We start from the raw sequence: 16,003 nt of genomic DNA on the forward strand, positions 1-16,003 counted from the left end.
TGAACAAAGATGTTTCTGTTGTTTTTTTCCTTTTACAGAAAGTAATGGAGGGGATAAACCCCGGGCACGTTAGAGGACTTGGCTTCGATGCGACATGTTCACTAGTTGTATTAGACAAGCAGTTTCGACCTCTAGCAGTCAACATTGAAGGTACTGTAAGGTTTTCATACAATAGCTCAGATTGCAGCTATCTGTTGTGAAAAGAATTGAGCGCTGATTAAGCACGGGTCCGTAAAAGAAAGCTTTCTTTGCACCTAGCTTATGTGTGTTTCCTTCGGTGTTTTATTTGTTTTTATTTTGAGCGAAAGTTGTTTTTCTTATAAGCCTGAGATGCTATGATTTGTGGTTGCTCAGGTGTACTGCAAAGAAAGGGAAACACCTGACTTCCTTTGTACTCTATTGTAGATCATGACAGTGATAGTACCATCATGAGCGCGTGCCTGTATATTCTGCTGTCACGGGTTTCATGCATGCCCCTGCTACAATCTGTTTCAGTGTTCTCTGTTCATGAAACTTGACTGCACGTGATCGGTGTGTGGTAATGTTATCACCACACATTTTCACACAGTGCAGGTGGTGTGATGTTTACGTTCTGCTGAATTCAGCAGCGCCCACAGTGCATTTGAATACCATCTGCTTCCTCATCTCCACTGTGGCACAGTGGTATTGCCATGAGCTCAATATATACTTTTGCATGCAGTAGGATTTTTCCAGTGGGGTAAAAAGCTCTAGTTTTCGCTTGCGAAACCCCCTGAGATACCGATTTTGTTTAGGTTCCATAATGAGGCTGAACTTACATTTCTATCACTTCCTAATCATTGTACATCATTCATATTAAAAGCAACACAAGTATTTTTTACGCCAAGAGTATTGAATATTTCAGAATGAGAACCTAGGATTGTGATTGGATAAAGTCGACTGGCCTATTAACTAAAAATGCATGTGCCTTTCTTGCAGGACAATGTTGTTAACAAAAAAGGGCTTAGAGCCCACCCATTGCTTACCATTTGTTGGCTTGCATGGCACACTTCTTTACAGCCTCGTAATTGGTAGCCGCAGACCTACCCTTATTTCTGTCCTTTCTGTGGAGCAGGGACCAAGCACTGATTGATTCAACTTAATCAGTGCCTGTCCGCTGCTCCTGATTTGTTTGAGGTATTAACTTCTAGTGCCCTGCAAACAGAATGCGTGTGACTGGCAAAAAGGTGCTGAGCAGGATGAACAAAATTGCATAGTTTTATTTTCTATAGTTAACTTTCTTTTATTTTGCCAAGCCTCACTTTGCACTCATGCTTTGTTTTGCTTTTGCTCTTGACCGATCAAATCCACTGGAGATCAATCCAATCCATCCCAGACCAATACAATCCACCCCACTCCAGTCTATTCCACCTCACACCAGTCCAATAAACCACATTCAATCAAATCCAACCCATCCAACTCCAATCCACCCCAGACTACTCTAATCATCTCACTCCAGTCCACCCCACAATCCACCTCACTCTAATCCAAACACTCACCCCAATGAAATCTACTCCAGACCACCACACTTCATTCATCCCAGCTCATCCCAACCCAGTCTACCCCACACCTATCCCTCCCAATCCAGTCTACCCCACTCTAGTCTGCCACAGTCCAATTTGCACTAAATACATCTGCCCCTTCCAATCCACCCCAATCCAACCCACCTCACCCCCCACAATACATGCTACTCCAATCCACTCCAATCCAAACAATTTCACCCACACCAACCCAATCCATCTACCTCCCATCCTTCCCAATCCAATGTACTCCGCTCCAATCCACTTCACCCCAATCCAGTCCACCCCACTCCAGTCCAGTCCACCACAATCCACCCCAATCCAACCCAATCCACCCCACACCAATCCAGTCGACCCCACTCCAGTCCAATCCACCCCACTCAAGTCCAGTCCACCCCACCTCACCCCAATCTAATCCACACCACTCCAATCCACCCACTCCAATTCAATTCAACCCATCCCATTCCAATCCAACCCACCCCAATCCAATCCAGTCCACCCCACTCCAGTTAAATTTACCACATTCCAGTCCGCCCAATCCAATCCACCCTACTCTAATACACCCACTTAAATCCTTTCCACCCCATTTCTATCCACCTCATCCAGTCCAGTCCATCAGAACCCAATCCATCCAACTGCAATTCAGTCCACCCACCCTACTCTAATCCCCACTTAATCCACCCCAATGCAGTTCAATACACCAAACTCTAATCCATTCAATACCACCTTAATCCACCCAACTCCAGTCCAACCCACCACACTCCAAAACATCCACCCCATTCCATTCCAGCCCAAACCACCATACTGCAGTCCACCCCAAGCCAATCCACCAAACTTCACCCAAACCCCCCACTCCAATCCAGTCCACCCCTTTCAATCCACTCCACTCCAGTCCACCCCACTTCACTCCAATCCACCCCACTTCACTCCAATCCACCCCACTCCAATGTAGACCACCCCAATCAAACCTATTCCACTCCGATCCATAGAACTCCACTCAATCCACCCCACTCTACCCAATCCTATCCAGCCCACTCTGTCCAGTCCACCCCATCCCAATTCATTCACCTCCACCCAGACCAATCCACCCGACCCCATTCCTATCCAATCCACCCCATTCCAATCCAACTCACTCAAATCCAATCTACCCTCTCTAATCCAATTCACTGCAATTCACCTCACTCCAATCCAATTCGCCCCATCCAATCCAATCCACCAACTCCAAATAAAATCCACCCCATCCCAGTCCACTCCACTCCAATCCACCCCAATCCAATCATCCCACCTCAATTCAATCTACCCCACCTCACCCTAACGACCCCACTGGAATCTAATCCACCCCACTCCAGCCTAATCCACCCCACTCCAGTCCAACCCACTCCACTCCATTCCAATCCACCCACTCCATTCCAATCCACCCACCCCAATCCAATCCAAACCACCTGTTAGAAATGGGGTCTTTGGTTGACAGTCAGGTTACCCCCTGTTCAAGCAAGGACCCTCACTCTAGTTAGGATAAAAGAGAATCACCCTCAGCTAACCCCTGCTTACCCCCTTGGTAGCTTGGCAGAGCAGTAGGCTTAACCTCAGAGTGCTGGGCGTAAAGTATTTGTACCAACACACACAGTAACTTAATGAAAACACTACAAAATGACACAACACCAGTTTAGAAAAATAGGAAATATTTATCTAAACAAAACAAGACCAAAACGACAAAAATCCAACATACATAAGTCAAGTTATGATTTTTAAAAGGTTTAAAATAAAAAGAGTCTTTTAGGTAGTTGTAACAACACACTAGCGCTGCTAGCGTGAAAATGTACCTGGTTTGCGGCAAAAATAACCCCGCACGGGCGGTGTGCGTCGAAAATAACCCGGCACGGCGATGCGCGTCGAAACAGCCAGCCACGCGACGGTCCGAAAGTCCCGCGGCGCAGGTTGCGATCTCTCAGCCTTCGTCAGCGATGCTGCGCGTCGTTTCTCCTGCTCCGGGCGTCGATTCTCCCGTCGCGTTTCCTGCGGCGTCGTTTCTCAGCTGCGGAGCCGGCGTCGCGTCGTTTTCTCAGCCGCGATCGGATTCGCGTCGATCTTTTCTCCGCACGGCGCTCGGTGCGTGTATTTTTGTCCTTAGGCTGCCAGCCTCTCCTTTCAGGGTCCCAGGAACTGGAAGGGCACCACAGAGCAGAGTAGGGGTCTCTCCAGAGACTCCAGGTGCTGGCAGGAAGAAGTCTTTGCTATCCCTGAGACTTCAATAACAGGAGGCAAGCTCTACATCAAGCCCTTGGAGATTTCTTCTTCAAGATGGAAGGCACACAAAGTCCAGTCTTTGCCCTCTTACTCTGGCAGAAGCAGCACTGCAGGAAAGCTCCACAAAGCACAGTCACAGGCAGGGCAGCACTTGTTCCTCAGCGATCAGCTCTTCTCCAGGCAGAGGTTCCCCTTGATTCCAGAAGTGTTTCTGCAGTTTGTAAGTTTGGGTGCCCTTCTTATACCCATTTTAGTCTTTGAAGTCACCTTTCTTCAAAGGGGACTCACACCTTCTTGTGAAATCCTGCCTTGCCCAGGCAAGGCCTCAGACACACACCAGGGGGCTGGAGACAGCATTGTCAGAGGCAGGCACAGTCCTTTCAGATGAGAGTGACCACTCCACCCCTCCCTCCTAGCAGAGATGGCTAATCAGGAAATGCAGATCACACCCCAGCTCCCTTTGTGTCACTGTCTGGTGTGAGGTGAAAAACAACCCAACTGTCAAACTGACCCAGACAGGGAATCCACAAACAAGGCAGAGTCACAGAATGGTTTAAGCAAGAAAATGCTCACTTTCTAAAAGTGGCATTTCCAACCTCACAATCTTAAAATCAACTTTACTAAAAGATGTATTTTTAAATTGTGAGTTCAGGGATCCCAAACTCCACATGTCCATCTACTCTCTAGGGGAATCTACACTTTAATCATATTTAAAGGTAGCCCCCATATTATCCTATGAGAGAGAGACAGACCTTGCAACAGTGAAAACGAAATTGGCAGTATTTCACTGTCAGGACATATAAACCACATTACTATATGTCCTACCTTATCCATACACTGCACCCTGCCCTTGGGGCTACCTAGGGCCTACCTTAGGGGTGCCTTACATGTAAGGAAAGGGAAGGTTTAGGCCTGGCAAGTGGGTACACTTGCCAAGTCGAATTTACAGTGTAAGAATACACACACAGACACTGCAGTGGCAGGTCTGAGACATGATTACAGAGCTACTTATGTGGGTGGCACAACCAGTGCTGCAGGCCCACTAGTAGCATTTGTTTTACAGGCCCTGGCACCTCTAGTGCACCTTACTAGGGACTTACTAGTAAATCAAATATGCCAATCATGGATAAACCACTTACATACAATTTAAACAGGAGAGCATATGCACTTTAGCACTGGTTAGCAGTGGTAAAGTGCTCAGAGTTGAAAAGCCAACAGCAACATGTCAGAAAAATATAGGAGGCAGGAGGCAAAAAAGTCTGGGGATGACCCTGCAAAAGCAAAAGTCCAACACCACCCTACTCTACTCCTCTCCACTCTAATCCACCCCACCCCAATCCATTCCACCCCACCCTATTCCACTGCAACAACTCCACTCTAATCCATCCGACCCTAATCCAGTTCACCTTAATCCACCCAACTCCAGTCCAATCCACCCCAATCCAATCCACCTTAATCCACCACACTCCAATCCATCCCACTCCAATCCAATCCACTTCACCCCAATCCATTTAAATCCTTAACTACCCCAATCAACCCAAGCCATCCTATATCTATCCAGTCCAACTCACACCAATCCAATCGACCCCACTTTAATCCACCCCAATGCAATCTAATCCACCCCAATGCAATCTAATCCACCCCACTGAAATCTTTGCCATCTCATTCCATTCAAAGCCACCCCACTCCAATCCGAGCCACCCACTACAATCTAGTCCACCCCACTCCAGTCCAATCCACCCCAATCCAATCCACCTTAATCCACCACACTCCAATCCATCCCACTCCAATCCAATCCACTTCACCCCAATCCATTTCAATCCTTAACTACCCCATTCAACCCAAGCCATCCTATATCTATCCAGTCCAACTCACACTAATCCAATCGACCCCACTTTAATCCACCCCAATGCAATCTAATCCACCCCACTGAATTCTTTGCCATCTCATTCCATTCCAAGCCACCCCACTCCAATCCGAGCCACCCACTACAATTTAGTCCACCCCACTCCAGTCCAATCCACTCCAATTAACCACACTCCAGTCCAGTACAATCCACTCACTCAAGTCCAATCTCCCCTACTCCTGTCCACCCACTCAAATCCATTCCAACCCATTCCCATCCAAAGCACCCCATTCCAATTCACTGCACTGTATCACAATCCAATCCACACCACTGTTCTCCAATCCAATCCACCCCTCTACCTCAATCCACTCAAACCTACTCCACCCTATTCCTTAGCATTCTGCTCCACTTCACTCTAAGGATACACGTTGCCACTGAACCACTGAACTCTACTTCCCTCTACTCAACTCTCACACTCTACTCCCACAAATCCACTCTAGGACAGTCTACTCCCCTACTCCAATTTACCACACTCTACACCACTAACTTTGAGCCATGGTGTACAACGTTGTTGAAACACATTGCCAAAGCCAATAGCTCTTGTATAGGAGAGACCAGTTGGCTTTGCCAATGCTTGTTATAGTACTACAATTAACAGACGACTCCAAGTGACCATTTGCGGAATGGCCTGATACAAAGCCGGCTGGTAAGCATATGTTTCTCAAGTGCTGCATTTCAACTCCTCAACTGACCAGTACACACGAGAGAGAAACAGTATGACCACTCGTATATGTTTACAGGGGAAGTTCTGCACACAGAAAGGCACTGGAGTGGAGAACCATCTATTAGAGAAAGTAGGAATCCTAGGTTTTCTAACTAGGGGTTTTTGTGTTCATTACATAAAGATTGGTCTATTTTAAATGCCAGTCACAAGCATACTGACCCAAATATATCTTTTGTTTTAGGCTACATCCCCCTGACTGCTGAAAATATCATACCATCCTAGATTCTCCTATTAATCAAATAAAACGTATTTCACAGAAAAGTAGTTACATTATTTAAAGGCATGGTATGCTAGCACTGGAGGCAAGTGTTGTTATTGCACTCCGCCCACCCCCTCATTTCTAGACGTGATAAGATTGCAGCTTTTTGCCTCGTCAGTCATGCACTTTCCCGTGGTACCCCAGCAGTTGCATCATACAGCGAGCCACTATTTTGTTTCAAATTAATACTTGAAAGTGCAGTTCTCACACGTGTACGTCATTCTGTCGTACAATCCCACACGTCTTTAGTTAGTAATGTGTACTAATGTTTGTAAGACCTTAAAAAATATCCAGAAGTTTAGACATGTTACCTGTGGTCTGGAAACATGCATGCGTCTTTCTTGGGGGACCCTTATTCCTGTATAAAAGTGGCAGCGCCCTGAATCTCAGAACATTGCACATCCTAGGAAAGGCATAGAGATTTTTTTCAGGTACCTGACGACGGGGTACCCTGCAGCACATTGTGCGTATGGTTATCTTTGCCATGTGTGGGCACTTTGAAAATAAAAGTAGTTGGAACCCAAGTGAACTCCCGGAAACATCGCGCCGCCGTTGTTTACTTTTATAAAACAGGGAAGCTGAAGGAAACGGCTGGTTCCTTTGTGACAGAGATAAGTACTTGGGTCGATGAGCTTCCCTTCTCTAGTTTTGATCGTGTTATCAGACGCCTGTTTATGCGACTATTTTTTCAGGGCAAACATTTGTGAATTGTGCTTCCTTTGACCATAATGTGTTCAAGGAACATGAATGCTGTAGAGTGGTGTGATTCTAATTGACCCTGCTGCAATTCTATTTCTACCTATGATGCACATGGAAACTACAATCAGCCAGGGGCCTATTCACAAAGGCATTTTAGGGTATGTAAAGCAGCACTCCTGTAGTACTGTTTGACACACTCTTGAATGCCTTTGTAAACTGGCCCCAAAACATCTCAAATGGGATTTTTAATGGAATATCCATATATAATTAGTCCAAATAAAAAGAACTTTGAACTTTTACTAATATGGAGTTAGACGTTTTAGGTCTGATTCACAAAGACTGGTTACAAGCCCGGCGCCCGGCCCCCCATTTGGATCTGTGATCCTGGCTCGTGGTCTTTAGGTGGGCCACCCGCCTAAGTCGTAATTGAGCAGTCGGACCGCCCAGAGTGTGGCGGTCCGACGTAGTATGGCGGTCCTACCGTCAACGCGAGTGTGGCGGTCCTTGAACTTGTAATAAGGCCCTAGCTCTCTATGCTCACACTCATGCTTTATGTCTCCTTTTCACACCTGAAGAAAGTTGGTGGCGGAGGCTTCAGTACACAAAGTGCAAAGGAACATATTAAGTTTTGGAAATAACTAAAAAAATCTGACTCTAAAGCATAAAAAACATGACTTGCATGAGATCAAAATGGCTCATGTACATCTGCCTGTTTGCTACCTTCCTCTTTTTCTATAACGCCAAGAGATTTTAAGCATATGTGTGCAGCTCAAATATACATATCATAATTATAACTTCATATTTCGTATTAGGGGGAAATGTAATATCTTAACATACGTTTCCCTTGCAAACTGTGGAGTGTTGGGGTAACCAGGGACTGTAACAAGATTCTGTGAACAGGCACTAAAATGGCGAATTGGTACATCGAACTGATAATGCGTCCCAATCTAGATAACTTATTCCCTCTGGGACTCGTTTTAGGCAGATGAATCTTTTGACCCTGATTGAAGACACCTTAGGGCGAGATAACTAATCAACATGTCAATCAATAAGTTAATAACCTCATCAATATTCACAATAGCAAATCAATCAAATTAATCAATGACATCAATAAGAATTGAAGCACACCATGACTTTTCAGTCATGAATAACCACGCCAGATTTAGCAAGTTTTATGATGTTTATTCACTATTGATTAAACTCTACTAGCAAGTTTATTAGTCTCAATACCAGAAAGCACATCAGCACGGTAAGAATATGGCAACTCGAATAAGATTTCATCAAAGCAAAGATCATAAACATTAGAACATAGCACAACGTCAACATGGGTTATTCTTTAGCAGAGTATAATTTGCGCATTATTCAACAAAGCATAGATTCAGTCATTTGTCTATTTGCGTCCGTTTAGTGAATTCCTTAACTAACCTTGAATCAGCATTAGCATGTTGGGCTTCATGCTAAACAATTTAGCAACACCAATTTAGAAAACATCTCACTATGGACTCTATCAAAAGAAGCAGTTGTTACCTAGAAAGGAAAGGCAAACAGACGATTACAATTTCATCATCATATAGTTACCCTCCGTAATGGGTCAGCATACAGAGTAAGTCTTCGTCCTCAGGACATCAGTTGATTCGCCATCGGCCAGGAAACACAGCAAACTTCAGCAAGACAGAGCAAAAGGAAATACCTCCCTCATAAGGAGGAAAAGTATGAATCAGGCAAGGCAAGAGTGAGGATGGTTTGAAGATGGCTGATTTCCCCTCGTGTCCAAGAATTTTATATCAAACTTGTTGTACAGTCCCCTAATTTCCAATTTGGCACGTTTTGGTGCACCACTATCTCCATCCAATGGTTTACTTGTCGCTTCATTAAGATTGTCACCTCATAACAATTCTCACGTAGTTTATTGGTTCCTGTAATTGACATCTCCAACGGGTAGAATGTCAGGTACTGTAGTGTGGTTAGTTTTACGTATTCGTTGCGCTTTAGCTTCAGGCTTTAGGCCTTTGTACACTTTGCCCTGAATATATTTTATTCATTTGCTGACAGCTTAGAGCCTCTGTGCACTTTGGTCTACATGCTTTTTATTAGGCTTCGTACTGTTATTTTTCAAATAGCCAGTTCTACGGTGTTGTTTTTTATTCATATCACACTGTTTTGCCTACTTCAGCACTGGAGTTCTCCATAACATATTTACTCTGTGCTTCAGTCAAGGATACAGTCTGGTACATTGCCGATAGACGTGGTAAGAGTTTAGACTTGGCATTCCTGCGTAGGGACATTTTGTGATCACGTTGACATGTTAGTTATAAAATCACTTCCTTGTCCCAATACACGCAAGAGGGAGATTCCGACCAGGGAACCACAACTAGACGCTGACTGTCTCGTTGCAGATGCTGAACCAAGATCACAGGTCTTTGCTCAGGTATGAGGGCTGATGTCTCCACAGTGATTCTAATAGGCAAGCTAGAAGCTTAACATGCTGTGCTCTAGATAAAACAAGCAGAGGGAGAGTAGAAACTGTTTGACAATATGATAGCTTTGTTCTTATGTTTTACTCTCCTGGTAACTATTACAATCATACTGTGTTGTATCGTTCTGGTTATTGCGGCTCACGCCTTAATATCTAAAATACAGTCGTTTTATTAAAAAACATTATATAAAACTTATACTGTCTTTGTCATTTGTATATGAGATCATATTGGAAATAAGAGAGTTGGTTTGGATCTGAGTAACCACGACTTCCCTGAGAAGTTCCAAAGATGTCATGCGCTCGGCTGCCGAATAATTCCTTCCACATGGGAGAAATGAGGCACTGCTAGTTAGCCGGAGCAAAAACCGGATTTAGGGTGACAGAGTTCTTTACACGTGGGTCAGTCCCCCACATCGTTATAGATCCTGCTACCTAGAAATCCAGTAGTCTCATTTTGAATAATGAGAGCCCACGCGACATGGCGCCGCCAACGTTTGGTCTGGCTCTAATGATTAGGTCCGACTGACTCTCTTGGTATCATATATATTTTGACTCCTCGGTTCCGTATACGGAGACGTCCGTGGGGCTGAGGGTTTCCGCCGCCACGGCATAGGTGCTTCCTGTTGCTTAGTGGTTGATTGTTCAAGCTTGAACTTTGAAAGGAAAACCCCGATATTGGTGTGCCTTCTCTGACCTGAAGCTATTTTTTATAAAAAATGGCGAATCCTAATATAGTGAATATAGCAATTAATATGCGTCACCCGCTCACAGGACATCTGTTGACACATGGACTGACAGTCCAGGGGGGTCCAGTCACTTTTGTGGTGGATGCCCATGCAGCCTATAGAACAGAACTTTTTTATTCTTGGGTCGGATTTCCAGCAGTGGATGGGGGTACAAATACTTTTCATGAATACACAGTTGCGAATGTCCCTGGACAATACAGGGCTTACGCTTATTTAGAAATACCTCTATCTTATCAAGAACACCATAATTGGCTTGATGGCGCCCTCCCACACTCAGTAGCACAAGTTAGGTTAGGTCCACTGAGTAATGATGGTCCTACCTGGCCTTTATTGGCTACATATACACCACATCCTGCGGTTGCTCAATTGGCAGTGGTTGAAGTTCGTCGTTTATATACAGAATTAACGGCTACATATAGACGATTATTTCAGTTTGTCATTGTTAGAAATGGGGTCTTTGGTTGACAGTCAGGTTACCCCCTGTTCAAGCAAGGACCCTCACTCTAGTTAGGATAAAAGAGAATCACCCTCAGCTAACCCCTGCTTACCCCCTTGGTAGCTTGGCAGAGCAGTAGGCTTAACCTCAGAGTGCTGGGCGTAAAGTATTTGTACCAACACACACAGTAACTTAATGAAAACACTACAAAATGACACAACACCAGTTTAGAAAAATAGGAAATATTTATCTAGACAAAACAAGACCAAAACGACAAAAATCCAACATACACAAGTCAAGTTATGATTTTTTAAAGGTTTAAAATAAAAAGAGTCTTTAGGTAGTTGTAACAACACACTAGCGCTGCTAGCGTGTAAATGTACCTGGTTTGCGTCAAAAATAACCCCGCACGGGCGGTGCGCGTCGAAAATAACCCTGCACGGTTATATGCGTCGAAAACAACTCGGCACGGCGATGCGCGTCGAAAAAGCCAGCCACGCGACGGTCCGAAAGTCCCGCGGCGCAGGTTGCGATCTCTCAGCCTTCGTCAGCGATGCTGCGCGTCGTTTCTCCTGCTCCGGGCGTCGATTCTCCCGTCGCGTTTCCTGCGGCGTCGTTTCTCAGCTGCGGAGCCGGCGTCGCGTCGTTTTCTCAGCCGCGATCGGATTCGCGTCGATCTTTTCTCCGCACGGTGCTCGGTGCGTGTATTTTTGTCCTTAGGCTGCCAGCCCCTCCTTTCAGGGTCCCAGGAACTGGAAGGGCACCACAGAGCAGAGTAGGGGTCTCTCCAGAGACTCCAGGTGCTGGCAGGAAGAAGTCTTTGCTATCCCTGAGACTTCAATAACAGGAGGCAAGCTCTACATCAAGCCCTTGGAGATTTCTTCTTCAAGATGGAAGGCACACAAAGTCCAGTCTTTGCCCTCTTACTCTGGCAGAAGCAGCACTGCAGGAAAGCTCCACAAAGCACAGTCACAGGCAGGGCAGCACTTGTTCCTCAGCGATCAGCTCTTCTCCAGGCAGAGGTTCCTCTTGATTCCAGAAGTGTTTCTAAAGTTTGTAAGTTTGGGTGCCCTTCTTATACCCATTTTAGTCTTTGAAGTCACCTTCCTTCAAAGGGGACTCACACCTTCTTGTGAAATCCTGCCTTGCCCAGGCAAGGCCTCAGACACACACCAGGGGGTTGGAGACAGCATTGTCAGAGGCAGGCACAGTCCTTTCAGATGAGAGTGACCACTCCACCCCTCCCTCCTAGCAGAGATAGCTAATCAGGAAATGCAGATCACACCCCAGCTCCCTTTGTGTCACTGTCTGGTGTGAGGTGAAAAACAACCCAACTGTCAAACTGACCCAGACAGGGAATCCACAAACAAGGCAGAGTCACAGAATGGTTTAAGCAAGAAAATGCTCACTTTCTAAAAGTGGCATTTCCAAACTCACAATCTTAAAATCAACTTTACTAAAAGATGTATTTTTAAATTGTGAGTTCAGGGATCCCAAACTCCACATGTCCATCTACTCTCTAGGGGAATCTACACTTTAATCATATTTAAAGGTAGCCCCCATACGATCCTATGAGAGAGACAGACCTTGCAACAGTGAAAACGAAATTGGTAGTATTTCACTGTTAGGACATATAAACCACATTACTATATGTCCTACCTTATCCATACACTGCACCCTGCCCTTGGGGCTACCTAGGGCCTACCTTAGGGGTGCCTTACATGTAAGGAAAGGGAAGGTTTAGGCCTGGCAAGTGGGTACACTTGCCAAGTCGAATTTACAGTGTAAAAATACACATACAGACACTGCAGGGGCAGGTCTGAGACATGATTACAGAGCTACTTATGTGGGTGGCACAACCAGTGCTGCAGGCCCACTAGTAGCATTTGATTTACAGGCCCTGGCACCTCTAGTGCACATTACTAGGGACTTACTAGTAATTCAAATATGCCAATCATGGATGAACCACTTACATACAATTTAGACAGGAGAGCATATGCACTTTAGCACTGGTTAGCAGTGGTAAAGTGCTCAGAGTCGAAAAGCCAACAGCAACATGTCAGAAAAATATAGGAGGCAGGAGGCAAAAAAGTCTGGGGATGACCCTGCATAAGCAAAAGTCCAACACGACCCCCTACCAGCCTAAAGCCAGGGGAGAACAATCAATACCTTGATGTACTTCCCTGATTGGGGCGATAGTACAAGGACCCAGGCCCACAACAGCAGGGGCATGTTCCAGTTCTACGCCTTCCTGACTCCAGTTGGATCCCTCTGTCCATACTCTCAGGGCCCACTAAGCTAACCCATGGGGAACCCTTCTCCACATCTACAGACACCATCTGTGCAACACCTAACTTTACCTTGCTCACAGATGTATTGCAATGGGCAGATAGTACCACCAGGGCCAACACGGTGGTGTTGCCCACTCCACCCCCGGGGTGTGACTCTCGTCCTCCCCCCCCCAGGGGCAACTCTGTCCACCAGGACAGCAAGCCACAGTGGCCCCAGACAACTGTCAGGGATGAGAGCCCGACCTCAGGCCTCTCTAACCACTGTGACTGTGGAGAGTGGGGGGTGGTAGCCCCAGGTGCCTGGCACCCTTTGACCACTCTCTCTTCCACCAGGTCAGGGATGTTAACCTGACCCTGGTCCTCCCCTCTGGGGCTCTGTACCCTCCCTGCAGAAGCGGCACCCCCAGAGTCAAAAACTGTCAGGGTGCTTGTAGAAGCAGTCCTGCACAATTCTTCCATCAGTGCAGGGATGTTAACCTGCAACTGATCCTCCAACCTGGGGTCTGTACCTTCAGGTTGGACCAGGGCCAGGGGTGAGGCTTCCCTCCCCCTGCCCTCCCTTCTGGGGTCCTGAACCACCCAACTAGGAGTGGCCCCCCCAGAAGACAACATGGTAGGGGCACTGTTAGCAGTAGCCCCGTCCTCCAGGTCAGGGGGGACACCCTTAACCTGGCCTCCCAATCCAGGGTCTGTACCCACAGACTGGATCACTGCCTGGCAAACCAGGACTTCCTGGGGGGCATACCTACCCCCTACCAGGTCAGAGTTTACCCTCTGAACCGGGTCATCCAACCCAGGGTCACCACCCGGCGGTTGAACCACTGCCTGGCACACCAGGACTTCCTTGGGAGCACACTTACCCCCCATCAGGTCAGAGTTTACCCCCTGAACCTGATCATTCAACCCAGAGTCACCACCCTGCGGTTGAACCATTGCCTGGCACACCAGGACTTCCAGGGGGGCACATTTACCCCCCTCAAGGGACACACTGTCCCGAAGGGCCACACAAGAGTCTGGCTGGCGCAGGTCTCCTGACCTCTGCCCATGTGACAGAGTCTGGATTCCCCCCAGCCCAGAAATGGTCTCACCAAGGTCATTCATGGGGGGCTCTGCTCTCAGAGCTGACCCCTGACCCTCCAGGTTCTCCACTGGGGTCCGCAACCCCCTCTCAACCCTCTGTCTGGACTTCTGCACCCCCTCACTAGGAGTGGTACTGCCAGACACCAGAACTGGTGGGACGCTGGCTACAGCCGCCCCCCCAAGTTCTCCTGACACTGTGGGGTCTCCCTCAACAGATGGCCCTATGGTACAGGCTAGGCTCCCCTCCTGGTGTTCCCGCAGGGAACCCTCCAGGACCTGGGACCGGATCTCGGGCACCTTGGGCCTCAACCCATCCCCATTCCCTCTCCTCTGAGACTGGACATGGGGTCCCTCACCCATCCCACTACACTGGGACCTACCTGGGACACTACAATCCTCCCCTACCTCACCTGGTTGGGAACTACCTAGACCACTCCTCTCAGGAGCACCCCCAAATGCCTCTTCAGACTCTCTGGTACTCACCCAGAAGTCTGCCTCCATTGTAAGCTCCCTGGGGTCAGAGAACTCACACTCCACCTGGTGTTGGCATAGCTCTGGAAAATAAGGACTAGACATATGCTCTCCAGCAATTACATCACTCAGCCCCTCACATGAATTAACCAAAGTACCCTTCACCCAACCATCCAGTGACTCTGCTTTGAAAAAGCACCCCACATCACCCTCCTGAGACTGGTGAGACAGTACCTGACTGTCCCTGACACTCAACCCACACTCTTCTGGGATGTCTTCACACTCCATAACCAGGACTTCTACCTGGGGGGAACCCCTCTCCCTGTCACTCTCAACTAGAGTCAGTAGAGTGTCCCTCCCACCAGTAGGAATATGACTCCCCATGCCAGTTCCCCAATCCACCTCAGGGACCCTGTGCATCACTGGAGCTACCTCATACCCCTGAACCCCCTGGCGTGTGTTAACTCCCTCCTTCAAGTAGGGCACCACCTCTCTGGGCATGTGCACTTCTGCAGCATCACTGGATATACAATTGTTGCTGCCACCATTCCAGCTGGACTCAGCCCTCATGACTTCCAGCTCTTTCAATTTAAGCTCGTAAGCATAAATCATTTTTTTAATCTCTAAGTCCCTCCTCCTTTCTTCCAACTCCTTGAATCGGCGAGCCCTGTCTGCCCGTCTGTCCTGTAACTCTTCAGGAGTCAGACCCTTGGGTGACACCCTGCTATCCCTCCTGGGGACCCTCCCCCCAGGCGTAACAGGTACCTCCACTACACCACTGTGTATCCTCTGCACTTCCCCACCCACATTCTCCTCCTCTGTGTGCCCTCCAGCCTTCTTGATTGTCACCCCGGCCCTCTGTGCCTGTTGCAGCTCCCCCTCCCTGGTGGAGCTCTCAGTGGGACAGTCAAGATCTTTAAGGAACTGTTTCAATTGAGCAACTGAGTACTCCTTCAGTTTCTCCATTTCAAACACAGCTCCAGCTGTTGCATCTCCAGATTGAGACATGATGGTCACAAGTGCAAAGTTCCAAAGGCAGAAAAAAAATAATTTCCCAATGAAGTAAAAAGAATCAGTCAAGGGATCAGCAAAATCATGGAAGTAGAATAAAAAGAGTCCTTTAAGAGAAA

General features: G+C 47.2%; 1 protein-coding gene across 5 annotated transcripts in view; it reads left to right on the forward strand.

Moving 5' to 3' along the window:
* Positions 1-16,003, forward strand: part of FGGY (FGGY carbohydrate kinase domain containing) — a 1,529,104-nt gene that overhangs the window by 220,789 nt on the left and 1,292,312 nt on the right. For all 5 annotated transcript variants that reach the window (XR_011202985.1, XM_069232576.1, XM_069232575.1 and 2 more), the window contains exon 3: positions 39-150. Coding sequence is in view for 4 of the 5 variants with exons in the window: in XM_069232576.1 (XP_069088677.1) it covers positions 39-150 (112 nt within the window). In the remaining variant the exon portion in view is untranslated. The remainder of the gene's footprint in view (positions 1-38; positions 151-16,003) is intronic.

This window comes from Pleurodeles waltl, chromosome 4_2 (assembly GCF_031143425.1).
Source record: "Pleurodeles waltl isolate 20211129_DDA chromosome 4_2, aPleWal1.hap1.20221129, whole genome shotgun sequence".
Taxonomy (NCBI): Eukaryota; Metazoa; Chordata; class Amphibia; order Caudata; family Salamandridae; genus Pleurodeles; species Pleurodeles waltl.